This window comes from Bubalus bubalis, chromosome 4 (assembly GCF_019923935.1).
Source record: "Bubalus bubalis isolate 160015118507 breed Murrah chromosome 4, NDDB_SH_1, whole genome shotgun sequence".
Classification (NCBI taxonomy): Eukaryota; Metazoa; Chordata; class Mammalia; order Artiodactyla; family Bovidae; genus Bubalus; species Bubalus bubalis.
Genome location: NC_059160.1, coordinates 5280599 through 5308546, shown reverse-complemented (window position 1 = coordinate 5308546; position 27948 = coordinate 5280599). Strand labels below are relative to the sequence as shown.

The following is a 27948-nucleotide window of genomic DNA, read 5'->3' as shown; positions in this document are numbered from 1 at the left end:
GCACAGATGTCCCTGGCAGCTGCCATGAATGTGTATCTGTGGATTGGAAGAGAACGCAAAGGCCAGTGGCTGTTGGCAAGACAACTCATCTGGAACCTGCATTCACAGCCTCTAATTTTAGTCGTAAGAGCAGCTATGCAACACAGGAGGGCTGGCGGAGGCAGGAGTCCCCGGTAAGGGGCAGGAGTCGTCGAGAGATTGTGGACCCAGCAGACCCTGCCAACAGCCTCAGTTTTCTCACCCAGAAATTTCATTTCTGTCCCACCCTGAGTGTAGGGTGGGTGTGGAGAGCAGTTAGTCGGGGCAGGCCTGTGAGTTGAGCCCCACCCTCACCCTAGCCAAGCCAACATGGTCCAGGACAATCAGAGGGTCAGCCCTTTCCTTGTGTTGGACTTCCATCAGTGAAGTGTCTGTGTGAGGTCGCCGTTGGTCCAGGTGGTCACTCAGGTCTGATCCCACATCCCAGGGTCTGGTCCATAGAGGCGAGACAGACTGGCTCACCCTGGGGGTCTGCAGTTCCTGAAGCAGCCCAGCCTCAGCCTCTGCTCAGATCCTGGCATGCCCCTCCTCCGTATATACCTCCAGATACGGGCTCAGCTGGAGCAGGGGATGACTCAGACTTGGGAAATTCTGTGCGTGGGGGTGGGGCATGCATAAGCGATGTGGCCAGGGCATAGGTGAGATTCGGAATCCTGGCAGCATCTCCACCAGTGGTTTTACAGATGAGGATTACACAAAGTGGGAGGTCTGACCCAAGGCCCACACTCTGCACCCCACATGGGCTTGGTGGAGGGGGAAGGGGGTGCCTCTGTCCACAAAACGGGCTGGGATGGCCCAGCAACCATGGGGTGGCTGCTGCCTGTGCAGCTCTGGGTGAAAGCCTAACCTCCCTTGCGGGCTGCTGTGCAAATCCTCCGTGCAGTGCCGTCACAGAGCCCAAGGGCATCCCAGGCACTTCCCAAGGGCACAAAGAATAACTCAGGCCTGAGCCTCTGGAACCCCGAGATCCTGCACGGCACTCCCACCCCCAAGCACCTGTTATGTACAATTTTGACTTAGAAGTGAAGTTTTGAAAGGGACCTTCGTGTCATTATCATTCAATGAAAAATCTCCACCATTTGCCGTGAACTGAAGACATCGTGCAAAAACTTGCAGGAAGTCAAAACCATGAAATTCCATTCAGACGCTGGTGCCTACTGCCAGCTTGCTTCCTCCTGTAAAAAGGTAAATGAATACTCTGTCAGAAGGACATGAAGAACCTAAGTGGCGGACTCCCTCGGTGGTTCGTCTGCCCACTAACGCAGGCCACAGGAATTATACCCCTGGTCGAGGAAGATTCCACCCACTGCGGAGCAACTAAGCCCCTGGATCCCAGTTACTGAAGCCCAGGCGTCCTAAAAGCCCACGCGCTGTAACTCCTGAGCCTGAGGGTTGCAACTGCTGAAGCCGGTGTGCCTAGGGCCTGCGCTGGGCAACAAGAGAAACGAGGAGAAACCCAAGCACTGCAGTGAAGAGGAGGTCCCCTGGGGCAGCAAAGAAGATACAGGGCTACCGAAAATTTAAAAAAAAAAAAAAAAAGTTGTTTTTAAACTTAAACAAAGAACGTTAAGTAGGCAGCTGTAACGTTCTAACTGGTTTAAGGGGTGAAAAGGAACCGGCAAGGAAGCTCTCGATCTCCACTGTCAAAGGAGCTTGCAGGAACTCCCTCCTCCACCCTCACCTGGCGCAGGTCTTCCGCTCTCTTCTCCGCAGGGTCCAGACCCCTCCCAGCCTCCCGCCTCCGGGGAGGGCGGGCTGGCCGCGCTACCCGCACTGGGCCGCCCGAGGCTCGCTCGCGTGGTCCGAGCGGGGCGGGGCCGGGGCCGGTGACGTCGCGCCGGGAATAGCCCGGGCTGCGGCGCCCAGGCCCGGCGGAGAACCAGGGTGGGCGCCGGACGGAGCCGAGGCGCGCTCGGACCCCGGCCCACCGCCCCAACCTGCCGCCGCTATGTACGACCCCGAGAGCGGCTGGAGCCTGTCCTTCGCCGGCTGCGGCTTCCTGGGCTTCTACCACGTCGGGGTGACCCGCTGCCTGAGCGAGCACGCCCCGCAGCTCCTCCGCCACGCGCACAAGTTCTTCGGCGCCTCGGCGGGCGCGCTTCACTGCGCCTTTTTCCTCTCCGGGATCCCGCTGGGTAGGTCCCGGGCTCCGCGCCGGGATGGGGCGCGCGATGGGAGCCGGGGCTGGAAGCGGGCCCTGCGTGGGTAAAGCCGGGGTCTCCCCCAAACAGTTGCATCGTCCAGTGCATCTTTTTTTGCCCGGAGCCGGGGAGCCCTGGAAGCGGGGCGTGGAAACCCGGAGCGCATCCTCGCCTCCATTCCCTTTTGGCGCCCGGGCTTGGAGGAAGCCCCGCTCCCCATTCCGGGACTGAGAGCCAGGTGGTCTCGGAGAGACGGGGAGGAGGGAACGTGACGCGGTCGGGGGAGCGGAGTTCCCATTTCCCCTGCATGAGGCCAGGAGGGAGGTTTGGGGCTGTGTCCCAGGCAGGGGTGAGTACCTTCTTCCCTCTGGGGACTCGAGGGGCTGAGACAGCCCCCCCTCTCCGCCGCCGCCAGGGCCCTTTGAACTCCGCCCAACCCTGGGGACTGGGGGGCGCCAGGGTGCCTCTGAGGTAGAAGGCAGCTTGCTGGTTTGGGGTGAAAGGGGGTTGAGTAGAGCTGTTTTGGGGAGAGGAGAGGAATTAATAAAGTTGTCTCCTCTCCTCCTTTCCTGGTGTTGGAGACCCTTTGGGGGACTGGACATTCCCATCCCATCCTCCCCACCACGTCCCTGCACAGTGCCCTGGAAACAGGTCCTGGCTGTTTGAATCTTGTCCTAGTGAAGGTCTCCGTCCACGTAGAGACGGGAGGGAGGGGAGGACCGAGGCTGGTGGCCAGCGGGCCTGAATCACTAGGGCCTGGTGTCCTTGGCCTATGGTTCTGGCCAGGGAGCAGAGCCTGGAGCGGGTGAGGCTGTTGGTGCCCACACTGGGCGACAGAGCTTCTTCTCACCGGCCCCTGTTTTACTGGGCTTCCTCACCAGTTTACTTTTTGCTCTACCCGGGGACAGCTGTGTTGGGCACTGCCAGCAGGAACTGACTGTTCCTGGAGGCCAGGAAACCCTTGCCAATACTCACAGCCCTGCCATTGGATAGGATCAGTGAGCAGACCCTGGGCTGATTGAGGTGGGGATTGGGAGAGGCCACGCTGGCAACCCTCTCCATCGAGAGGGAGAGGGGCAAAGAGCAGGGAATGTGACCTCGGGGGTGACTCGACTGGACACACAGCCAGTCTGCACAGCTTGGACTTGAGCTGTGATAAAAGCCAACCCTTGCGTCTCTGGCTTGTGACCTGGAGACATGCACACAGTCCAATGTTTCATTGATTCAGATGCACAGACCCCAGCACCGGAAGTCGGCCGACTCCAGCCTGGAGGAGGTTCACAGGTAGAGGACAGGTGCAGCGGAGGGGCTGGGCTTGCAGGGGGAGGCTCGGGACCAGCAAGTCCCCCGAAAGGGTCTGGAGGTTTTGGCAAGAACTGCTCTGCAGGGTCTGGGAGCCCCAGTTTCCTGCTTTAACTGCCTGTCTGACTTTGGGGAGCTCCGGGGAGCATTCCCAGGGCCTGTGGCTTGGGCAGGGTTCCTGAGCGCACCTCTCAGCCAGGGCTGACCTGGAAGGAGAGCCTGGCAGAAGCAAGCAGCTTTGTGCAATCATGTGCCTTCTGTCTGGGCTCAAAGGGGCCACATGTGCAGGGAGAGCCCATTGGAGTCGGAAGTAGGTCAGGGCCTGCTGGTGTGTCCGGGCCCTCTGCGTTCCGGCATCTGTGGATGACCAGGGCTTGGGGTGGCACTGCCTGCCAGGGCAGTGCAGGCCACCAGAGGGGACCAGGCCAGTGAGTGAGGTCAGATGGAGCATGAATGGGCCCTGTGTCCACTAGACGGTCTGGCAATTGTAGCATTAGAGGTTAAAAGTGTCCTTGGTGGCTCAGAGGGTAAAGAATCTGCCTGCGCTGCAGGAGACCCAGGTTCGATCCCTGGGTGGGGAAGATCCCCTGGAGGAGGGCATGGCGGTCCACTCCAGTATTCTTGCCTGGAGAATCCCCATGGACTGAGGAGCCCCGGGGCGGAGTGACTCTTTCCCTTTCCAGAAGTTAAAAGTTAAGTCTGGGGACTTCCTTGGTGGTCCAGTAGCTAAGACTCGATGCTCCCAATGCAGGGGACCCGGGTTGCATCCCTGGTTGGGGAACTAGATCCCACATGTCACAACTAAGAGTTCTCATGCTGCCCTGGGAATTTGCATGCTGCATGGGAAGAACTAGCCTGCCACAGTGACGATCAAAGCTCTTCACACAGTTCCGTGTGCCGCAACCAAGACCTGGTGCAGCCAAATAAATAAGCAAATATGTTTTTGAAAGTTAAGTCTAGTTATTTACGAGGTGCTTCCTCTGGGTTGACCGTGCACAGATTTTAGTGTACCTAACCTTCTCCTTCTCCAAAATGTAGGTGAGTGTTGTCCCACATTAAAAACATACTGTCTGAGGCTCAGAAGCAGTGATGTAACGTGTTTAAGTTGCTCAGGTAGTAAGAGGTAGCGACAGGATTCAAACTCAGGTCCCAGCCTGCACTTGCTGTCTGCTCCCTGCAGGGTTAGGCCCATCCAGGCTCAAGCTCTGATGCTGTGGGTTCCTGGCATCTGGGCTTGATGGAGGGATGAAGACGAAGAGAGGCCTCCTGGGCCTCTGGAGGCTCGTTCCTCTGGCCCGGGAGGGTCAAGAACGGCTCTGACCAACAGGATTATGTTATCTTTATTTCCTAGTTGTTGTGGTTCAGTCACCAAGTCGTGTCTGATTCTTTGCCACCCCGTGGACTGCAGCACACCAGGCTTCCCTGTCCTTCAGTATTTCCTGGAATTTGCTGAAATTCATGTCCATCGAATCACATGGAAGAAATAAAAGACATCAGTGAAATTTGTTTTATTTATCCCAGTATAGCCCAAATATTGCCATTTTCACATCTAATCAACACAAAACATTATCTGTGAGCTAGTCAACGTTTCTGTTGTTGTTATTGTCATTCTGAGCCCTCGGGATCCCGTGCATCTTTTACCCATCAGTGTGGACTAACCACATCTCAGGCTCAGGAACCCCCGGCCGGATCCGGCGGCCCAGGCCTAGACAAAGGAGAGGGTTGGCAGCTTCCTTGCCATCAGGTTTCTGGTCCCACCGCAAAGCAATGGCCACCTCCAGGGTGGTAAATTCCTTTGCATATTTCTCTCTCCACCCCTACCCCTCCCTTCTTCCCCACCCTGCCCATCTCCCACTTCACCCTCCACACAGACCAGACATTGCAGATCCTCATGGACCTCACCCGGAGAGCCAGAAGCCATAAATTGGGGATCGTCCACCCAGGCTTCAGTTTGAGCAAGCACACCCGAGACAGTCTCCAGAGACACCTCCCTGACAACGTCCACCAGCTTGTCTCGGGCAAGATGGTCATCTCGCTTACCAGAGTGCCCGACGGAAAAAGCGTGCTGGTGTCGGATTTTCGTTCCAAGGAAGAAGTCGTGGACGTAAGCGGCTTATGTGGGTACTGTCAAGTCGGAAGGGCCATTTCGTTTTGGAAGCAACACAGGGAGGGGCTGTTGTAAGCCAGTCTGCCCCATTTTTTACTTAAGATGCAGGACAACCTGGCTGCCCGTGATGCTGGTTGGCTTCCTGCACCAGAGTGATGTAAGCTGTGTGCTTCCAGTGGGCTGGTCCAGAGCCTGTGCAAACCTGGGGTGTCCCAGACAGTGTCAGCTTCAAACAGTGTCTCCCCCTCCTTCACGACTTGGTTCATAACCTCCTGCTCCAGGGACCTTATGTGTGTGGCCGTCCTCCCAACGATGCCCGTTCCTTAATAAGAACCTTCCCGGTGAAGCCCAAAAAGGGTGGGAGCGTGTCTTGGTTACTTCTGTCCTCTGGCTTTAGCACAGAGAAGATCATTGGTGATATCAAAATGCCATTTGGTTTGGCTGAGTCTTTTCTGAGAATGCCTTGGGCGTCATTTCACTTAACACGGGTCCATAGGAGCCAGCTGCCTGGCGAATATAACCAGCTGCTTCTCAGCAGGCAGTGTCGTCTTCCACTTAACCTTGTTTCCGGGAGCATTTTCTAGGTACCAGCACCTGTGTATTCCCACAGGAGCCCTTTTCTCTCATTGCACCAGTGTTACATCATGCTTAATTTAATGCTCGCCAGCTCCGTGAGATGCAGAGGGTGGTCCCCCAGGGACCTGCAGCCGCTGAATCTCCTGGGGGTGTTTTAGAAGTGCAGGCTCTCAGGCCCCGCCTCCAACCTGCCTCATCAGAATCTTAGGGGTGGGGCCCCGAGTCTGTGATTGGCCAAGCTTTCCAGGTGATTCTGATGAGTGTCAGTAATTGCAAAGCCCTGATCTAATCTCCCAGAGAAGGCAATGGCACTCCACTCCAGTGTTCTTGCCTGGAAAACCCCATGGGCAGAGGAGACTGGTGGGCTGTGGTTCATGCCGGTCACAAAGAGTCGGATGTGACCTAGCACGCAAGCACGCTGAAGTAGTAAGTGTGTGGGCAGGCTCATCTTCATCCAACCATTCAGTAAAGCACCTGCTCGGCCAGCAGCGCTTTCAGGCTTATTGCTGTCCTTGCTTGTAGAAGGCTTGTAAAGGCCCAGGGAGTAAAAGGCCGCCTGGTCTGGGCTGTGCTGTGGTTTCACTGTCTTTTGTCTTTGCAGGCTTTGTGTTGTTCCTCCTACGTCCCTTTCATCTGTGGCTGGATCCCCCCTTCCTTCAGAGGCGTGGTAAGTCCACTTTTAAACTGTGTTTCTGGGAATTCCCTGGTGGTCCAGTGGTTAAGACTCTGCACTTTCACTCCCAAGGGCCTGGGTCCATCCCTGGTCCAGGAACTAAGATCCTGTACTAAGCATCTTAAAAAGAAAAAAAAAAAAGGAAGACAAGGCACTGGGCTCAGGTACCCTGGGCCCCCAAGACCTGTCTCTAAATGAAGAAAGCCTTTTGCCTCTCAGCCTTCAGACAGAGGTTCCACAGCTGAACCCCTTCCAAGCTCTCTTGAAGCAAAACCGACATCGTGTGGGATAATTAACTGCTCACCTGTAACATAAGCTGTTCACATAATCTCCACATGAGCACCGAAATAGGTGCCCAGTGGCCTACTTAGAGTATAAGATGCTCAAGAGTCAATTTACTCACTTAAGGTTTAATTCTGAGGAGCTGAGAGTTTCAATCCTCTCTGCCTCTGACTCTGTCTTTTTCAGTCCATGGCTTTGGGCAGAGGCTTCCGACAGGGCTGCAATTCAACTCCTATGTAGACACATGTGGCTATTCTTGAGCACTGGCTCAGGAGGAAGAGCAGAAGTTGAGGTGTTGGTCCTACAGACTCTGGGCTGGATGCTAGACCGCCTGGCAGCCTCCTTCTAGGGCAGTGGTTGTCAGATAATTCTGTCCCTTGTCCCGGGACATCTGGCGACGTCTGGAGACCGTTTAGGTTGTCACAGCTGTGGGAGAGAAGACGAGACATCCCCATGTCTCAGCAGGAAGGCACTTCAGAAGCCCTTTCGGTTCACACTTTAACAGCAGTACGGGCCTCACATTGCAAAGCGACTTGCAAAGGCAGGTTGTGAATAGGCTCACTCATGCCCCGGAGCTGCCGCCAGACAGACACACAGCTGGCCCTATTTACAGATGAGAAAACCGAGGCCTGGAGCCATGAAGTGGTCACCTGTGGTTCCAACAGCCCCTGCCTGGCAGACAAACCTAGAATCCAGTGTCTGCTTTAGCCCATGTTAGCTGGGCCACGTTGACACGTTCCTTGCTTTCTTTCTAACATTTATTTGCTGATTTGGCTGTGCCGGGTCTTAGTTGCGGTACTCTGGCTCTTCGGTGGTAGCATGCAAATGCTTAGCCGTGGTGTCCCCGGTCTAGTTCCCTGACCAGCTACTGAACCCGGCCCCCCTGTATTGGGAGTGTGGGATCTTAGCCACCGAGCCTCCAGGGAAGTCTCTGGACATATTTCTTAAGTCGTGGAATGAACTGGGAGTCAATAATAGTGTGCAGTTGTTGCGCTTTCGTGGAACTTACCTGCAATGGTGCACGGAGGTGCCCGGCACAGAGCCTGGCGCTCTTAAGTATTAGGTAAATGTGGGTTTTGTCCTTCTTGTCATTGTCATCCTTGCGCTTCCCCTTGGCTGCCCCGGCCGTGGGCCGCAGAGTCACACCCTCAGTGTCCTCAGACAAAACCTGCTGAAAGTCAGAGCAGAGTGTTCTTGGGATTCCACTGAGCAAACTCAGAACGTTCCTCCAGGAAAGTTCAGGCTGGAGGAAAACCCCACACGACAGAGGCGCCATTGGACTTTACAGTAGACCTTGAGCGGCAAAAGAGGGGATGTGTGTGTGTGTATAACAGCAGAAACTGCCCATTGTTGTACAGCAGAAACTAAGACACCTAGGCTGAGAAGCACCTAGGCTCCAGCAAACATGAATTAAAAACATAAAAAACAATTGGAAAAACAGTCCCCGGCTTCCGCCCATCTCATCTCAACTTTGCTGATGCTGGGTTCCGAGCCCCTTTCTGCCAGTGAGGGATTTGACGCCGACCAACAGCAGCGATACAGAGACTAGTGCTGCGCGTGCACACCTGATCACTTTGGGCCTCAAGGGAGGACTCCCCTGATGCCCAAGGCATGCCTGAACACGCCCGATCCTGTCCGGGACGCATTTTAGGCCAAAGTGTGCCCTGCATTTCTCCCTTTGGAAGGACTGGCTGGGGAAAGCCTCCCCCTTGTGATATTTGAAGGCCCCCCACCCCCACCGTGGGCAGCGACAGCTGGACTATGATGGTTTGAGCTCCGGGAATCATTCAAGATGTTGGTTTCATAGGTCCAGACTCGATCCAAACGGTAGCAAAACCTTGCTGCCCCCGCCTGGCCGTGGGCACTAGGGTTGTTCGAGGCTATGAATACATTAATAGGAGGACTTCCCAGGTGGCTCAGTGATAAAGAACCTGCCTGCCAATGCAGGAGATGCAAGAGTTTGGGTTTGATTCCTGGGTCGGGAAGATCCCTTGGAGTAGGAGATGGCACCCCCATTCCAGGTATTCTTGCCTGGAGAATCCCATGGGCAGAGGAGTCTGGTGGGCCACAGCCCATGGGGTCGTAAAGAGCTGGACATAACAGAGTGCTTGAGCGCTTACCATGGAATACAGGAAAATGGATTCTCACAGTGCTTACCCAGATGCACCTTTCCTGTGGCATAAGATGCCAGTTTTTAAGAGCGCAAGTCCCAGGTTCGCCGTGTCATTTCAGTCTGCAGTGCTGGTTCTCATTGCCCAGGTGTGGACAGAGAGTCAGGACCACAGGTTAGGTGTCTCGTCCAAGATCACTCAAGCAACAGGGGGCCTCGGGAATCGAACCCATGACCATCTGTCTGTCTTTGGCCGCATCTACATCACACTCTGCCCTGAGTGCGCACAGCGCCCCCAGTGGATGGGAAGTACATGGACTCACCTGGGGGCGCTCATGACCGGGCCCAGCAACGTGGCCAGGCGCCAGCCTCCGTGTGCCTCTTCACCCGGCACTGTTCTGGTGCAGTGCGCACACTACGCAACAGCATGTGGCAGTCCTGAGTGACAACCTGCAGCCTGGCCGGGCACAGAAATGCTTGCTGGGGATTTGCTGCAAGAGTTGTTCCAAACTCCCTGGTCTCTCACTAGGTCTGCCTGCGGCTCTGAGAAGTCTCTATCCCTAATCTGAAGCACACAGAAAACTCCAGCCCAGAGCTTCTGACAGTGTGCCCTTTGTTTTTGTCTTCTCCCTTAAAAGCGATATGTGGATGGAGGAATAAGTGATAACATACCCTTCGTTGATTCCAAAAAAACCATCACTGTGTCCCCCTTCTATGGGGAGAGCGACATCTGCCCCAAAGTCAAGTCCACGTTCTTTCTTCACGAAGGCTTCACCAAGCTCAACATGCACTTCTGCACAGAGAACCTCTACCTGGTGTTCCGGTCGCTGTTCCCACCGGATGTCAAGGTGAGATGGGGCTGTGAGTTCTCGGGGTGCTGTTCTCCCCTTTGCATCCCTCCCTGCCAGGGGACCGAGCAGCTGTTCAGGCTTCCCGGATGGCTCACTGGGTAAAGAATCTGCCTGCGATGCAGGAGACGCGGGAGATGTGGGTTCAGTCCCTGAGTTGGGGGAAGGAAACGGCAAGCCAGTGCAGTATTCTTGCCTGAAAAGTCCCACGGACAGAGGAGCCTGGCGGGCTACAGTCCAGAGGGTCACAAAGAGTCGGACATGACTGAGTGAGCAGAGCAGCAGCTGTTCCCCACACTGACGGACCAACAGCAACAAAGCCCATCCTTGAAAAGGAACTCCGTTCAGGGCTGCCTCCCGCTGGCCACCGGAATCCCCTGGGTTCACTGAAACGGAGGGGTGGGGTTGCCACTGAGATCCCTCTTCCAGGGGTTGTGGCTTAAGTATCCACAGCCTGAATCCATCTGCCTATGCAGGAGATGCAAGAGACTCGGGTTTGGTCCCCGCGTTGGTAAGATCCCCTGGAGAAAGAAATGGCAACCCACTCCAGTATTCTTACTGGGGAAATCCCAAGGCAAAGGAGCAAATGAGTTGGACACGACTGACCACAGCACATCACAGCCTGGGCAGTAGGGTGTTTTTGTTTTTTATTTTTTTAATTATCCCAGTGATTCATTTTAAAATAATTAATTTGGCTCCACTGGGTCTTAGTTGTGGCACACAAGATCTAGTTCCCTGAGCAGAGGTTGAAACCCCCTGCCTCGGGCGTGCAGAGCCTGAGCCCCCAGACCACCAGGTAAGTCCCCCAATGATTATTGGCAGCCATGGTCAAGAATTACACTGCGTTTGGTGGTTTAATCTTTTCCTTTTCTCCCCAGCTGTGCCATGAGACTTGTAGGATCTTGAGGGATTGAACTCGAGTCCTTGGTGTGAAAGCAAGGAGTCTTAACCACTGGACCACCTGGAAATTCCCCGTTTAATCTTTATTTTGACTGTCGCTCTAGTGTGGTGGACCTTACCACCGTAACATAGTAAGAAAGTTGGTAGAATCTGCACAGTGACAGCTCTCTGGGGAGAAAGAAGGCCATGCCATACAGCCTACGTGATGGCGTGTCTCATGGGTAGAGATAAGGCTGGACCACAGCATCGGGAGCCCATGTGGTTTGAGTGCAGAGGAGGCAGCTCAGTGTCCCATGACAAGCAGATCAGGCCCTGGTATTTGTGAGGATGGAGGCTCATCCAGGGACCAAAGGACACCAGAGGAACCAGCTCCCGTCATGCTGGGGCGCCAGTCCAGGCTGCGCGCGGAGCGGGTGTCCTTCGAGGGGAGTCCTGCCAGGAAGCGGGGCTGCCTCTTCCCAGGAGCGCAGAACCCTGTCCACAGGAGGCGTCGACTCGGAGCTCCGAGGGTTCGTGGCTCTGCGCCTGCCGTCTTCAGGCGCTGCTGGAAGGATTGGCGCGTGGTGACTCCGCCTGCGGTTCACGTCACGTGGTTTGTCCACAGGTGCTTGGAGAGCTGTGCCTTCAAGGATATGTGGACGCGCTCAGGTTCTTGGAGAAGAACGGTGCGTATGGCAACGGCGGCAGCCGTGCCCTTTGAGTCCGTTTTCTGTTCATTCTTGGTCACCAGGGGAGCCGTGCTGGCGCTCAGCACATTCACCTGCCATCGGGCTCGGCCCTGACAGATAGGAAATCATTGCCCCCATTTTACAGATGGAGAAATGGAGGCAGCCACGGCCCGCACTCTGGGGAGCAGAGCTGGGGTCAGCGCTGCTGACCCTGCAGAGGTCACATCCCCAGGGTTCCTTTCCCTCTGCAGTGTCCCTGTCTGCCAGCCAAAGGCAGCTCCTGTGCCTTTTTATTTCTGCTTGAACAATTGTGAACCTTTAGTTTGATGAGGAAGGAAGAGAAACGGTTTCTGGGTCTCAGGTGAAGCCATCAGGAGAGCTGCCTCCAGCCAGGTGTGGGCAGTGCCCACCAGCCCAGCTGTGTTCTGGGGAAAGGTCCTGGCTGGTCTGGGCTGGGGAACTTGGGTTCTTCACATGTTAGTGTGGAACCAAGTATTAGTTATGTCTCGAGCTATTTTTCCCCGACACTAGCGGTTGCTACAGTCACTGATCCCCTCTGAATTAGTCTTTGTCCGAGGCCGAGGAGCTGGTGTGGTTCATGGGACATTCGTGTATTTATCCACTCAGAAAGCGCTTACTCAATACCTTCTGGGTGCTAAGCAGTTGGCTGTGTGCTTGGGACTCCACAGTGGGTAGACAGATGTAGCCTCAGCCTTCCTGGAGTTAGTTTTGAGATTGTAGAGGGGGCCAGGTATCTGAATAGAAGGCTGCCAGAGGGCTCAGTGCCCTGGCCGAAACGTACAGGATGCTGTAGATTCAGGTGGGGTTCAGTTAGGGGAAGGGGGTAGAGTTCTGCAAGGCAGGGGAAAGCAGGGCTCCTGGAAGGTGCGAATCTGCAGTGATGCTTTGAGGGTGAACAGGAATGTTCTAGGCATGGGGGGGTGTGAGCATGAGTCCTGCAGACAGATAGTCTGTTTGAGGTGGAAAGAGGCATGTATCACTGGAGTGGTGGGGGTGGGGGACAGAGGAACAGATCAGAGCGGGGCAGGATTGGGGGTGAATGGAAAGAGGGGCAAGGCTGGGCCTTGTGGAGCTGGAGAGGGGCTTGCATCTCACAGCCATAGGGACCCAGGGAGGGCTGCTGACGTGGGAGTGAGGGCAGGCAGAGGGAGCTTTGCCAAGGCCCCTGGCTGCAGTACAGAGAGGATGACACCAACATCCCCGGTCAAGGTGGCCATCATGGGTTCGGCCGGGGACACAGCAGCAAGGTGGAAGGGTCCGGAGAGGACAGGACTTGGAGATGACCCACCAGAGATTGCCAAGGAGGAGGACTCGGGGATGAAGTCCTGCCCCTGGCTTTTGTGGCTGGGACTGGAGCAGAGGGCGGTGCTCACGGTTTGGGCCCTTGGGAGGGTGCGGGTCCTGCAGGAAAGCTCGAGAGCCCTGTGTGTGGTGCCCTGGGACAGATTTGGGTGGTTGGCAGAGGGACTTGGCCTTCCCAGGTGGCACTCGTGGTAAAGAACCCACTGGCCAATGCGAGAGTTGCGGGAGATGCAGGTTTGTTCCCTGGGTTGGAAAGACCCCCTGGAGGAGGGCCTGGCAACCCACTGCAGTATTCTAGCCTTGAGAAACTCCATGGACAGAGGAGCCTGGCGGGCTACAGTCCACAGGGTCTCAGAGTTGGACACGACTGAAGCGACTTAGCACACATGTACACAGAAGGCATGGTGATGTCAGAGTTCGAGGTTCTAGAAAGCAGGTCTGAACTGGGATTGGAATTTGGGAGCCACCTGGAAATAAAAGACTACGAGGAACCCTCTAGAAGATGGTAGGTGACTTTGGGCAAGCCCCTTCTCTCTCTGAGCCTCTGTTTCCACATCTGTAGCAAGAAGAGTTTGGAGTAAATGATGCCGACTGATTCTTAGTCATTCTAAATCCTGGCGTGGGCTGGGCGCTTGCAGCATGGGTGCTGGGTTTGGGTTTAAGGATCTAAGCCAGGTTCTGCTTTGGTCCCCCTGGCTTCCTTGGGGTTCAACAGAGGATGCATGGGGGCGGGACAGGGTTCCTTGGAAACAGATTCTCTGACACATTCCTCAGAGAGAATAAGCCCCCCAGAGGCTGACTGTGTGTCTGTCAGAGGCTGGAGTGATGCGAGGAATCGAAGTGGAGGTGTAGCTTGGGAGTGAGGCGGGGGGCATGCAGGGACAGCCCCTGGGCTTTTAACCTGAAGTTGGAAGCGAGAGGTTAGATGGGGGAGGTGTGGGCTTTCAAGTCTACCCATCCCACCGTCCCTACGCAGCGTGAGAGCAGGAATCACCCCCTGGGATCAGCCCCTGAGCCCTGGCACCCAGGGCAGGGCCAGCAGAGACTCCCCGACCTGTGGCTTCTTTTCGAGGTCATGTGACGGAAGGGTGCCATCTTTGATATCAGACCTGGGTTTTAATATCGCTCTGCCACGTGTCGGCTGTGTGACTTTAGGCAAATCACTTCACTCTCTGGGCTTCTGATTCCTCAGCTTTCAGCTGGGAGCAGCTGCATGGGTCGTGCAGGGCCTGAACACTGGGCTTCTCCAGTGGTTCAGTTGTTGTAAATCCTCCTTTCCTCTGAACCTCATGAATCCACGTGTGGCTCTAGAGCCCACACGGCTGGTGCGTGACAGAGCCAGCTGCCCGCCTCATCCGTCCCCTTCAAAGGACCACACTGCGCTCTCCCTGTTAGGAGTGGTGGTCCCTGTTCGAAGTGGAGCAGGGGGGATCCCAGGTGGATTATTTCCAGGTGGATCCATGCTGTGTACCTCTAACAGGCCTGTTAGCTTCCTCCAACTGGGTGGGCAGGTGGCTGGGCGAGTAGTGGCCCTGCTGACTGAAATCGCCTGATGGGTTTTGTTTCCGTGCCATTCGCAGGCATCCGTGAAGGGCCCCATCCGTGCCTGAGCGCGTCCCCCGCAGAGTCGGAGCCCGGGAGCCTGGAGCCTCTTCTGGGTGTGGCCACCTGGGAGGCGGGGCCTGAGCTAGCGGAGCTGCTGGACCACCTGCGCCTCAGTGTGCAGACGTGGGACAAGAGCGTCCTGGAGACCCTGTCGCCCAAGCTCAGCATGGGTACTGGCTCTGGGTGTGGGGAGGGCGAGCACAGAGGAGGTGGTGGTCGGTGACCCTTTCAGAGGAGGAAGGGCGATCTTCCCCGTGGAGGAAGGTCGAACCGCTGCTTGGGGAGAAACAGGGCAGAGCGACCAGCGCAGGAAGGTCGGGACCCCCACCTCCTCGCATGGACCTCCCATCCCCCTGGGTCCTTGCTCTGTCTCCTTTCCCATTTGGTCATGGCCAGAGGAAAACAAACTCCAGCTGAGTTTTTATTTATTTATTTATTTTTAACACCAAAAACATTTTATATTAGAGTAGAACTGATTTACGGTGTCGTGATATTTTCAGGGGAACAGTGAAGGAACTCAGCCATACAGGTATCCATTCTCTGTCAAACCCTCCTGCCACCCAGGCTGGCACATAACATTGCAGCTGGGGTGTTTTTTTTTTAATTTAATTCATTTTTGGTTGCACTGGGTCTTCGTTCCATCTAGCCAAGGCTATAGTTTTTACAGGCGTTATGTATTTATGTAAGAGGTGCAACTATTAAGAAAGCTGAATGTGGAAGAATCGATGCTTTTGAACTCTTGTGTTGTAGAAGACTCTTGAGAGTCTCCTTGGACTGCGAGGAGATCCAACCAGTCCATCCTAAAGGAGACCAGTTCTGAATACTCATTGGAAGGACTGGTGCTGAAGCTGAAACTCCAATATTGTGGCCACGTGATGTGAAGAGCTGACTCACTGGAAAAGACCCTGATGCTGGGAAAGATTGAGGGCAGGATAAGAAGGGGGCGACAGAGGATGAGATGGTTGGATGGCATCACCGACTCGATGGACATGAGTCTGAGCAAGCTCCCGGAGTTGGCAGTGGACAGGGAGGCCTGGCGTCCTTCAGTCCATGGGGTCACAGTCAGACACGACTGGGTGACTGAGCTGAACTGGGTCTTCGTTGCTGTCCCTGAGCGAGCAGGGGCTACTCGTGGTTGTGGTCCCCAGGTTCCTCACTGCGGTGGCTTCTTTTGCTGCGGAGCACAGGCTCCAGGTGCGTGGGCTCCGTCACTGCATCGCGAGGGCTCAGTGGTTGTGGCACACAGGCTTAGTGCTCCACAGCATATGGAATGCCCTGGGCCAGGGCTAGAACCCATGTGCCCTGCGCTGGCAGGAGGATCCTGATCCACTGGACCAGCAGGGAAGTCCTCTATCTGAGTTTTGAGTTAACCTGCTGTGCTCTCTGCTCAAAAGTCCCAACACATTGGATTTCTAGGGGGACTCCTAGGGGAGGCCTGTTCTTTGACGATGCCGTTTGCTGTCTGTACTCCCATCTCAAAGCCTTCTCTCTCTTGAGGAGCCCCTCCTAACGCCTTCCTCCTCCCCAAACCACAGTTTTGAACCTTCACTGAAGGTGATGTATTTTATCGCGTCATCACAAACTATCTGATGGACAGATGAGTGCACCGTCCAGTTTCCAGTCAGGCATTTGGGGAAAGTGAAGGAAATGGCAACCCAGTCCAGTACTCTTGCATGGAGGATCCCATGGACGGAGGAGCCTGGTGGGCTACAGTCCACGGGGTCGCAAAGAGTCAGACACGACTGAGCAACTTCACTTCACTTCAAAGCTGACTTATTGGAAAAGACCCTGATGCTGGGAAAGATTGAGGGCAGGAGGAGAAGGGGGCGACAGAGGATGAGACGGTTGGATCGCATCACTGACTTGATGCACGTGAGTTTGAGCAAACGCCGGGAGACAGTGAAGGACAGGGAAGCCTGGCGTGCTGCAGTCCATGGGGTCACTAAGAGTCGGACACAACTGAGCCGCTGAATAAAACAAAGATGAAAGGGATGCTGTGTCTTGCCTCAGGTACTAACGCCCTAGGATTCGCACTGACCAGCAGCTGCTCAGGTTATTGTGATCTGAGGCATCGTGAGGTCATCACACAGGGGAAAATAGAAGGCTAGGGGTCCCAGGTGGCAGAGTGGAATCCAATTGCAGATGCAAAGAAAAGCTCATGAAGCCTGGGCTGGGGAGATTTGAGACATTTGTGTCTGCCTCCAAAAGTAATGTAAAGTAGTACTGAAGTGGGATTTCCAGTCTGGAAGACTCAGTGCAGTGCCTAAGAGTCAATGCAGCTCTCAAAGCAGGGCCCCAGGTTCAATGCCTGGTCCAGGAACTGGATACCACATGTCACAGCTAAGACTCAGCACAGCCACATAAATTTAGTAAATAAAAGATAAAGTAAAATGCAGTAGTGAAAGCTGCTCAGTCGTGTCCAGCTCTTTGCGACCCCACGGATTGTAGCCCAGCAGACGCCTCTGTCCATGAAACTCTCCAGGCGAGAAGACTGGAGTGGGTTGCCATTCCCTTCTGCAGGGAGTCAGTTTAAAGGAGACTCTTTAAAAGGGATCCTGTGTCCTGTTGGCGATGCAAGGGCTGTGTAGGCACATCCCACATCTGACCTCAATTGTCAGAGCTTCTGATTCCTTCCCTGCTGACTCAGATGGTCAAGGACCCACCTGCAATGTGGGAGACCTGGGTTCGATCCCTGGGTTGGGAAGATCCCCTGGAGAAGGGAAAGGCTCCCCACTCCAGTATTCTGGCCTGGAGCACCCCATGAACAGAGGAGCCCGGCAGGCTACAGTCCATGGGGTCACGAAGACTGGGGCACGACTGAGAAACGTTCACTCTCACTTTTTCCCTTTCTGATTGCTTAGCTGCCAGGTTTGGTAGGATTTATAGAAATTCCAGGCACCAGTTGGGGAAGGTGGCTTGGTTTTTACGCTGGTGGGAAACAGACCTCCAACTTGTGTTTTTCAGCACTGAGGAAGGCAGTCAGAAACCCAGATGGGTACAGAAACAGGATTTGCAACTTCTTACCAGTTAAGATCATGTCCTACGTGATGCTGCCCGTGGAGTCTGCCATCGCTGTGGTCCAGAGGTGAACTCTTTCCGTGGCTGTCTGGCTTCCTCTCGGGGCTTGGAGGTAGGGTGAGGATTCAGTGAGAGGAGTCACGCTGGGCGCTCAGCCCAGAGCCTGGCTCCTTGCACATCTGGGTGGAGCTCGCCGTCTGCGGGGAACACCCTAGAAAGGTGCCTGGTTGGCGAGCCCCTGGCCACCCCAGCTCCTTTCTCATTGCTCCCTCAGGTTTGTGGCTTCTTGTAGGTCTCTGTTTTTGGGAGGGAGGGGGATTTATTCCTGGTGTGTTAGAAGGATCCTGAGGCCTATGCTGTGTGGCTGCTAGATTCCTGGGCATTTGTTTTCCCTGCGTTTTCTTCAGATTTTCTTTAGTGTTTCTTTTCTTTTTAGCAACGTAGTCAGCATGTCTTTCAGTCTGTCTTTTTAAAAGTCCCGGAGTGAAAGTGAAGGTCGCTCAGTCATGTCCTATTCTTTGTGACCCCATGGACTATACAGTCCATGGAATTCTCCAGGCCAAGAATACTGGATTGAGTAGGCTTTCCCTTCTCCAGGGGATCTTCCGAACCCAGGGATCAACCTGGGGTCTCCTACATTGCAGCAGATTCTTGACCAGCTGAACCACAGGGGAAGCCCAAGAATCCTGGAGAGGGTAGCTTTTCCCTTCTCCAGCAGATCTTCCCTACCCAGGGATCGAACCGGGCGGTTTCTTTACCAACTGCGCTATGAGGGAAGCCCCTAAAAGTCCCAGCCATCCTTCAAAATCTGGCTCAGTTCTCTGGCTCTGCTGGACCTCCCAGATCACTCCCCAGCCCTGCCAGTCAGCCACCTGCCTTGCCCTGGGAGGAGGCCTGGCTGCTCTGGCATAGTTTTTCTTTCCTTTTCTTTTGTTTTAAAAAAGTACTTTGATAACTTCTCTTATTTGTTTATTGTGTTTGTGCTTGGTTTCCAGACCAGGATGCACGCGGGCTTCTCTAGTTGTGGCGAGCGGACTTAGTTGCCCTGGGGCATGTGTGATCTTAGTTCCCTGACCAGGAATTGAACCCTCGTCCCCTGCAATGGAGGGCAGATTCCTTACCACTGGACCACCAGGAAGTCCCTTGACATTTCTCTTTTTTTTAATGTTTTTAACACCAAAAACATGTTTATTGGGGTATAGTTGATTAACAATGTTCTGATAGTTTTAGGTGAACAGTGAAGGAACTCAGCCATACATATACACGTATCCATTCTCCCCCCTACCCCCCTCCCAAGCAGGCTGGCACATAACATTGAGTAGAGTTCGATGTGCTATACAGTAGGTTTTTCTTTCTTTCTTTCTTTTTTTAATGCAGGAGACCCAGATTTGATTCCTGGGTTGGGAAGATCCCCTGGAGAAGGGAATGAAAACCCACTTCAGTATTCTTGCTTGGAGAATCCCAGGGACAGAGGCTCCAGTCCACGTGGTTGCAAAGAGTCGCACGCGACTGAGCAACTAACAGTTTCACTTTTAAAAAATATTTCTTTATTTTTGGCTGTGCAGGGTCTTCACTGCTGCGTGGGCTTTTTTCTAGTTGCGGTGAGTGAGGGCTGCTCTCCAGGTGCAGGCATGGCTTCCCACTGCAGCGACCTCGTTGCTGAGCCCGGGCTCTCGGGCACGTGGGCCTCAGTAGTTGCGGTTCCCGGGCTGGAGAGCACAGGCTCAGTAGTTGTGGTGCACAGGCTTAGGTGATCCTCGGTGTGTGGGATCTTCCTGGAGCAGAGCTCGAACTCATGCTTCCTGCATTGGCAGGCGGGCTCTGCCACGGAGCCACCAGGGAGTCCTCCGCTGACATTTCTTGAAGCCCGAGACGTGGGGTCCTTTTTGTGTCCGGGGTGTTGGAAGCCTGGAGGGCAGAGGTCAGGCCTCCTTGGCGGCCTCCTCTGCGGGCACGCATGTGGCCGAGCACCTTCGATGTGGGTGCAGGGGGTCGTGTCTCAACCAGAAGATGTTGTGTGCCAGGGTCCACGTTGCCCTAGAGGAGTGGGCTCTGGGATAGACCCAGGCCTTTTATCTCCATGTAAGTCCCTTGAGCTTTTCTGAGCCCAAAGTGGCCTCATTTTGCTTTAGGCTTTTAGGTGGGCTTGCCTTGTGGAATTTATCAGCTTGGGGTTAGAAGTGACCCTGGCAGTACCTGAACGACGGTACTGGCGTCAGGTGTCTGCCTTCGGGGTGGGTTTCCTCTCGTCCTTTCTGCTGTGGCTTGTCTTCATCCACGTACGAGGTGTGCGTCTCTGCGATTTCCTTCCTGCAGACTGGTGACGTGGCTTCCAGACGTGCCCAGTGACATCCAGTGGCTGTGGTCGGCCACCTCCCACGTGTGTTCTCAAGCCATGGTGCGTCTGCTCCCCGTTTCCAGGTAAGTGATTTGGTTGTGGGTCTGGGGGTCCACCCGGCACCCTCTCATCTGCTCAGGCCTCACGCGCCATCCTAGGAATGTCATCAGGCCCCGGAGAGGGGGCAGGGACCGTGTCCCCTGGTGCCAGAGGCCCTGCCTTACGGGAGGCAGCTGGGCCCATCAGAGGTCCCAGTGTACCTGCTGGAAGCTAGTGACCGAGACTCCCCTGCAGAGGGTGTCCTGAAGCCCAGGGAGGTGTGTCCGTGGAGCGTAATTTAAAAAAAGTTGTTTATTTAGCTGGGCCAGGTCCTACTTTCAGCACGTGGGATCTTGAGTTGCGACATGTGGGGTCTAGTTCCCTGACCAGGGATCCAACTCCGGCCCCCTGGACTGGGATCACGGAGTCTTAGCCACTGGACAGCCAGGGAAGTCCCCCACTGAGCCCATGTTGAGGGCAGAGGAGGGAGGAGCTGGCTGATGGAGCAGGAGCAGGGCCAACGGACAGGTAGCATTGGTTTGCCTGAAGGGAGTGGCTCGGGTACCGGTAGCACGGGCAGGGGGTGAGGCAGGGAGAGAGGGGCAGGGCCCCTCTGTGTGTGTGTCTGTGTGTGCATGTGTGCGCATCTGTTAATGCAAATTCCCGCCTGACCTTAGACCCCCTGAATCCCGGTCTCTTGGGCTGGAACCCGGCCACCCACACTGTTCACATGGCCCGGGCGCTGCTGCCACCGCTCACTGAAATCTGAACACTAATGAGGAGCAAGGAGGGCCTGGTCCCGTCAGGATTCTGGGACTTTTGTCTTGAAAGTCGTGGACCTCGCCTTCCTCCTCCTTCCCCGGGGGTGATCCTCCTCGCCTCATTAGGTGTCTGCGAGGCTTTTGGGGGCCCAAACTCAGTCCTGACACGTGGCAGGTGCTTGGGAGATGAGCCCTCCAATGTTTCTATTAATACATGTGGAAGGTTCAAAGTAGGGACGGAGGGGTCTGGCTTGTGCGGGGAAAAGGACAGGAGTGGGCTTGCGGAGGCCAGATCCCCAGAGAGGGCAGAACTGGCCCAGCGAGGGGAAGGGCTTGCTCTCCAGAGAAACTGCAGGGCTGAGTGCGGTTCGTAGGCTCCAGTCAGAAGGATGATAGCAGCTGGGAGGCACTGCTGAGCTCCAGGCTGGTCGACAGGCAGGACCAGGGGTGGGGGGGATGGCAGTGTGGCTGCAGAGGGCCACCCTGGCGGGTGAGCTGGTGTGCCTGGAGGTGACCGATGGGCTCCTCCGGGCCTGTGCACGTCCAGTGGGAGGTGTCCAGGTGGCTGGGAGGGCCACAGGTTTGGAGGCGTGGGATGGTGATGTCAGCCCAGCATGGGGATGGGGGATCCGAGAAGGTGGTGAACTTGGGCTGGGCCACCCTGCACACCCCAGACCGTGTGACAATGTCCCCCCTCCGGCATCCCCACTGGCACTGCAGACCAGAGCGGCAGGTCGGCGGCTGAGTCAGAATTCTTCATTTGTTTCAGATCCCAAATCCCGGCAAGCGGCCAACGGCCTTCCTCCACAAGCCAGAACACCGTGGGCGCCGCCGGGCTCTCTGCTCCTCCAAGGACCCAGACACCCACCCTGTGGACGTCCCGCAGAGGCCAGAGCTGACACCTATGATGTATGCAGAATGACCTGTGAGCTGAGTTTATAGTGTCCTGAAACCAAAGACAATCTTTCTGTCTTACAAAAAGCTAGGAAGCGACTCTTGGTGTGCACGGTGGGTGCAGAGCTCAACCAAATCCAGGATATGAGGCTCTAAGTATCGTTGGCTTGGTTGGGAAACTGCACAAGGGAGCCCGGCGTGGGGGCGTCTGTGGCTGACTCATCACCCACTCGGCTGTCCCAGGGCAGGTTCCTAGGGTGACTGGTGTTTGGATCGGGGTCCTTACCAGGGGGAGCTGGGCTACCCTTTGTGCAGTCTCGGGGGTTGAGGGGAAGGACTGTGGTCCCATCTCTCCGTATAGAAAGCAGCCTGTGTCGGGCGAGGTGGGGTGCCATCCTCCCAAGGACACCCCTGGTTTTGGGGGGCATTACGAGGTGGTATCTTACGTGTGCTCTGGTACATCTTGCTGCTGCAGCTTCTGCTAAGTCGCTTCAGTCGTGTCCGACTCTGTGTGACCCCATAGACGGCAGCCCACTAGGCTCCTCTGTCCCTGGGATTCTCCAGGCAAGAATACTGGGGTGGGTTGCCATTTCCTTCTCCAATGCATGAAAGTGAAAAGTGAAAGTGAAGTTGCTCAGTCATGCCCAACTCTTAGCGACCCCATGGACTGCAGCCTACCAGGCTCCTCCGTCCATGGGATTTTCCAGGCAATAGTACTTACCTGTGCTAAATATTTGGTGGCGTTATATTAAACATAACTTTCGGCAGGCACTGAGAGAGGGCCTCAGAGGGCAGACAGACGGAAACCACAGTCACAGACAACAGGCCAAACTGATCACACGGACCACAGCCTTGTGTAACTCAATGAAACTAAGCCATGCCGTGTGGGGCCACCCAAGACGGGCGGGTCATGGTGGAAAGGGCTGACGGAGTGTGGTCCACTGGAGAAGGCAATGGCAAACCACTTCAGTCTTCTTGACTTGAGAACCCCATAAACAGCATGAAAAGGCAAAAAGATAGGACACTGAAAGATGAACCCCCTAGGTTGGTAGGTGGCCAATATGCTACTGGAGATCAGTGGAGAAATAACTCCAGAAAGAATGAAGGGATGGGGCCAAAGCAAAAACACCACCCAGTTGTGGATGGGACTGGTGATAGAAGCAATTTTCGACGCTGCAAAGAGCAGTATTACATAGGAACCTGGAATGTTAGGTCCATGAATCAAGGCAAATTGGAAGTGGTCAAACAGGAGATGACAAGAGTGAATGTCAACATTCTAGGAATCAGCGAACTAAAATGGACTGGAATGGGTGAATTTAACTCAGGTGACCATTATATCTACTCCTGTGGGCAGGAATCCCTCAGAAGAAATGGAGTAGCCATCATGGTCAACAAAAGAGTCCAAAATGGTGTACTTGGATGCAATCTCAAAAACAACAGAATGATCTCTGTTCGTTTCCAAGGCAAACCATTCAGTATCACAGGAATCCAAGTCTATGCCCCAACCAGGAACGCTGAAGAAGCTGAAGTTGAACAGTTCTATGAAGACCTATAAGACCTTCTAGAACTGAACTAACACCCAAGAACGATGTCCTTTTCATTCTAGGGGACTGGAAAGCAAAAGTAGGAAGTCAAGAAACACCTGGAGTAACAGGCAAATTTGGCCTTGGAGTACAGACTGAAGCAGGCCAAAGGCTAATAGAGTTTTGCCAAGAGAACGCACTGGTCATAGCAAACACCCTCTTCCAACAACACAAGAGAAGACTCTACACATAGGCATCACCAGATGGTCAACAGCGAAATCAGATTGATTCCATTCTTTGCCGCCAAAGATGGAGACGCTCTATACAGTCAGCAAAAACAAGACTGGGAGCTGACTGTGGCTCAGATCATGAACTCCATATTGCCAAATTCAGACTGAACTTGAAGAAAGTGGAGAAGACCACTAGGCCATTCAAGTATGACCTAGATCAAATCCCTTATGACTATACAGTGGAAGTGAGAAATAGATTTAAGGGACTAGATCTGATAGAGTGCCTGATGAACTATGGACGGAGGTTCATGACATTGTACAGGAAACAGGAATCAAGACCATCCCCAAGAAAAAGAAATACAAAAAAGCAAAATGCCTGTCTGAGGAGACCTTACAAATAGCTGTGGATAGAAGGGAAGTGAAAATCAGAAGAGAAAAGGAAAGATATACCCATTTGAATGCAGAGTTCCATAGAATAGCAAGGACAGATAAGAAAGCCTTCCTCAACAATCAATGCAAAAAAATAGAGGAAAACAACAAAATAGGAAAGACTAGCGATCTCTTCAAGAAAATCAGAGATACCAAGGGAATATTTCATGCAAAGATGAGCTCGATAAAGGACAGAAATGGTATGGACCTAACAGAAGCAGAAGATACTATGAAGAGGTGGCAAGAATACACAGAAGAACTGTACAAAAAAGATCTTCATGACCCAGATTATCACGATGGTGTGATCATTCACCTAGAGCCAGGCATCCTGGAATGTGAAGTCAAGTGGGCCTTAGGAAGCATCGCTAAGAAAAAAGCTCGTGGAGGTGATGGAATTCCAGTTGAGCTCTTTCAAATCCTGAAAGATGATGCTGTGAAAGTGCTGCACTCAATATACCAGCAAATTTGGAAAACTCAGCAGTGGCCACAGGACTGGAAAAGGTAATTTTCATTCCAATCCCAAAGAACGGCAATGCCAAAGAATGCTCAAACTACCGCACAATTGGACTCATCTCACACACTAGTAAAGTAATGCTTAAAATTCTCCAAGCCAGGCTGCAGCAATATGTGAACCATGAACTTCCAGATGTTCAAGCTGGTTTTCAAAAAGGCAGAGGAACCAGAGATCAAATTGCCAACATCCGCTGGATCATGGAAAAAGCAAGAGAGTTCCAGAAAAACATCTATTTCTGCTTTCTTGACTATGCCAAAGCCTTTGACTGTGTGGATCACAATCAACTGTGGAAAATTCTTCAAGAGATGGGAATACCAGACCACCTGACCTGCCTCTTGAGAAATCTGTATGCAGGTCAGGAAGCAACAGTTAGAACTGGACATGGAACAGACTGGTTCCAAATAGGAAAAGGAGTACATCAAGACTGTATATTGTCACCCTGCTTATTTAACTTATATGCATAGTGTATCATGAGAAACGCTGGGCTGGATGAAGCATAAGCTGGAATCAAGATTGCCAGGGGAAATCTCAATAACCTCAGATATGCAGATGACACCACCCTTATGGCAGAAAGTGAAGAAGAGCTAAAGAGCCTCTTGATGAAAGTGAAAGAGGAGAGTGGAAAGGTTGGCTTAAAGCTCAACATTCAGAAAACTAAGATCATAGCATCCGGTCCCATCACTTCATTGTAAATAGATGGGGAAACAGTGGAAACAGTGGCTGCCTTTTTTTTCTGGGCTCCAAAATCACTGCACATGGTGATTGCAGCCATGAAATTAAAAGATGCTTACTCCTTGGAAGGAAAGTTATGACCAACCTAGACAGGGTATTAAAAAGCAGAGACATTACTTTGCCAACAAAGGTTCGTCTAGTCAAGACGATGGTTTTTCCAGTGGTCATGTGTGGATGTGAGAGTTGGAATGTAAAGAAAGCTGAGCGCAGAAGAATTGATGGTTTTGAAGTGTGGTGTTGGAGAAGACTCTTGAGAGTCCCTTGGACTGCAAGGAGATCAGTCCTGAATTTTCATTGGAAGGACTGATGTTGAAGCTGAAAATCCAATACTTTGGCCACCTGATGTGAAGAGCTCCTTTGAAAAGACCCTGAAGCTGGGAACAATTGAGGGTAGGAGAAGTGGACGACAGAGAATGAGATGGTTGGATGGCATCACTGACTCAATGGACATGGGTTTGGGTGGACTCTGGGAGTTGGTAATGGACAGAGAGGCCTGGCGTGCAGCGGTTCATGTGGTCACAAAGAGTCGGACACGACTGAGCGACTGAACTGAACTGAACTATATTAAACATATAGGATTCTTAAAATCCGTTGAATTATCTATTATGAGAATCAATAAAATATTCAGAGAAGAAGCCTTGAAAATAAAAATCCAGCGCATAAGACAGTCACCCTGGCACCTGCCTCCCCCTTCCCCCGCCCAAGCTCTAATGGAGACGAGCAGGAGGCAGGCACGCACCGTCTCTCCAGGGTGGTAATCTGTTGGCAGGCACAGATTACATGGGCCCCCTGCCCCGGGTCATATGACCCAAGGAGCAATGTGTGCGTGTTTTTCTTATTTATGCATTTGAGGATACCAAAAAGGAAAGGAACAATAAGCTCAAATCCTACTTGTGGGCGTGAAAAGTCGCAGCTCTGACCCACATCGTGTAGGTGTCCTGGAGCCGAAGAACCAGCAGGGCCAGACAGAGCACCTCACCGTGAGGGCAGCAGGCAGGGGCTGCCTGTGAAAACACAGGGTCGGCTCGCAGAGCAGGGAAGTGCCCTGTGGCTGGCTCCTCACGTTTCTGGGGCCTCCTGTGCTGGTAACCCTCACTTCCCGAGTGAGGCAAGGCTGAGTGGTGGGCTCCCTGGCCACCTGGGCCCCAGGTCAAAGCACTGTCCCCTTGCTGAGCTGACCTGGACTCCTGGTGACGCCCTCACACCTTCCCCGAGCCCGGGGCTCGGGGTCCCAGTGGCCTTCTCTGCCAGAACCATGGCCCGGGTCTAAACACATGCAACCCCACCTTAGCAGCATTTTACAATAACCAAGACACTTCCATTTAGATAGTATTCTCTGCCTTGGCTCCGACATCTTTGTAAGGAAAGAGACGTGTTAAGATAGGATTACATGGGACTTATTTTCTTACTATCTGTGATTATTCCACCTTCTTACGATGAGCATGTGTTTGTTAATTTGTTTCAAACGTGCAGTAAGACGAGGAAATGTATTACTTTTTCTTAGGAATATCCAGGGTTCCGCCTCACTGGTGCCTCATCTCGTCCTCATTGGCTGACCCCAGGCCACCCCCCGACATCCTCACCGCCCCCCAGGCCCTCACCTCTCCAGCACTGCGGGTTTCTCATCAGCGTGTGAAACATTCTCAAGTTTCTCCCACCTTGTCATATATTGATGATCCGCTCGGTACGCCTGGATGCTCCAGTATCAGGGATCTGCGGTGTGTGCAGTCTGATTCATGCCAGGGAGCAGCCGTCGGTTTGGTAAACAGAAAGCAGAGCCTGCTGAGAAGCATGAGCCCAGTCTTGCTAAGGAAATAAAATGTGTGTGTAGAGTGGAGACGGAAATACTGTTGGCCTGGTTACCGACGGTGGTTACCATGATGCCGTTCCCCGTAATTACATTTTATATTAAATTTCTGCGTTCATCAGGAAATCATTCATAATAAACGTGATTGTTGAACCGCTTCCCCGTGTCTCTGCATCCTTCGTGCTGTGCTGCTGTCTTCGGCTCACGGCCAAGCTCCTTTAATCTCTTCTGGGACCCCCCACCCAATCCCTAAGCGGGTTCACGGGCCCGCTGCCCCAGATGGGCCACGCCAGGCCAGGCGGCCTTCACGTGCTCTGTCCTGGACACTGAGGCCCAGACCCTCCTTCCTCTGGGACCCCAGACTCCCCGATTTCATCCTGGGAACCTGGCTCTTCCCCAGGGCCTGGACATGCTGCTCTGTGGAAAGAATCCAGCCACGCCTGGGGAGGCCTCGCTCACTCTGAGGACTCCCCAGTCTCTGGTTCAGGGGAGAGCCCACCTAACACCGCCCTCCTGCATCAGGTGGCCAAAGTATTGGAGTTTCAGCTTCAGCATCAGTCCTTCCAAAGAACACCCAGGACTGTTCTCCTTTAGGACCCACTCGTTGGATTACCTTGCAGTCCAAGGGACTCTCAAAAGTCTTCTCGAACACCACAGTTCAAAAGCATCAATTTTTCAGTGCTCAGCTTTCTTCATAGTCCAACTCTCACATCCATACATGACCACTGGAAAAACCATAGCCTTGACTAGATGGACCTTTGTTGGCAAAGTAATGTCTCTGCTTTTTAATATGCTGTCTAGGTTGGCCATAACTTTCCTTCCAAGGAGTAAGTGTCTTTTAATTTCATGGCTGCAGTCACCATCTGCAGTGATTTGGGAGCCCAGAAAAATAAAGGCAGCCACTGTTTCCACTGTTTCCTCACCTATTTGCCATGAAGTGATGGGACCAGATGCCATGATCTTCGTTTTCTGAATGTTGAGCTTTAAGCCAACTTTTCCACTCTCTTCTTTCACTTTCATCAAGAGGCTCTTTAGTTCTTCACTTTCTGCCATAAGGGTGGTGTCATCTGCATATCTGAGGTTATTGAG

General features: G+C 53.7%; 1 protein-coding gene across 4 annotated transcripts; it reads left to right on the top strand.

Moving 5' to 3' along the window:
- Positions 1–1850: 1850 nt before the first annotated feature.
- LOC123465659 (1-acylglycerol-3-phosphate O-acyltransferase PNPLA3-like) lies at positions 1851–27017 on the top strand. Of its 4 annotated transcripts, none has more exons than XM_045165232.1 (10): positions 1851–2174; positions 5354–5586; positions 6767–6832; positions 9869–10078; positions 11583–11643; positions 14550–14744; positions 17539–17659; positions 19909–20013; positions 21500–21639; positions 26557–27017. In XM_045165232.1, exons 1-9 carry the CDS (start codon positions 1988–1990, stop codon positions 21627–21629), a joined length of 1308 nt encoding a protein of 435 aa, XP_045021167.1. In that variant the 5' UTR covers positions 1851–1987; the 3' UTR covers positions 21630–21639; positions 26557–27017. The 4 variants fall into 4 exon arrangements, with proteins under 4 accessions (XP_045021167.1, XP_045021166.1, XP_045021168.1 ...); XM_045165231.1 differs by having other exon boundaries at positions 21500–21655; XM_045165234.1 differs by lacking the exon at positions 1851–2174 and adding an exon at positions 3277–3464 and having other exon boundaries at positions 21500–21655.
- The last annotated feature ends 931 nt before the right edge of the window (positions 27018–27948 follow it).

Coding starts and splice junctions, on each gene's coding strand:
- LOC123465659 (XM_045165232.1), top strand. CDS start 1,988: ATGTACGACCCCGAGAGCGGCTGGAGCCTGTCCTTCGCCGGCTGCGGC. Junction 5,587..6,766: donor CCAAGGAAGAAGTCGTGGAC/GTAAGCGGCTTA, acceptor TTGTCTTTGCAG/GCTTTGTGTTGTTCCTCCTA. Junction 11,644..14,549: donor CAGGTTCTTGGAGAAGAACG/GTGCGTATGGCA, acceptor TGCCATTCGCAG/GCATCCGTGAAGGGCCCCAT.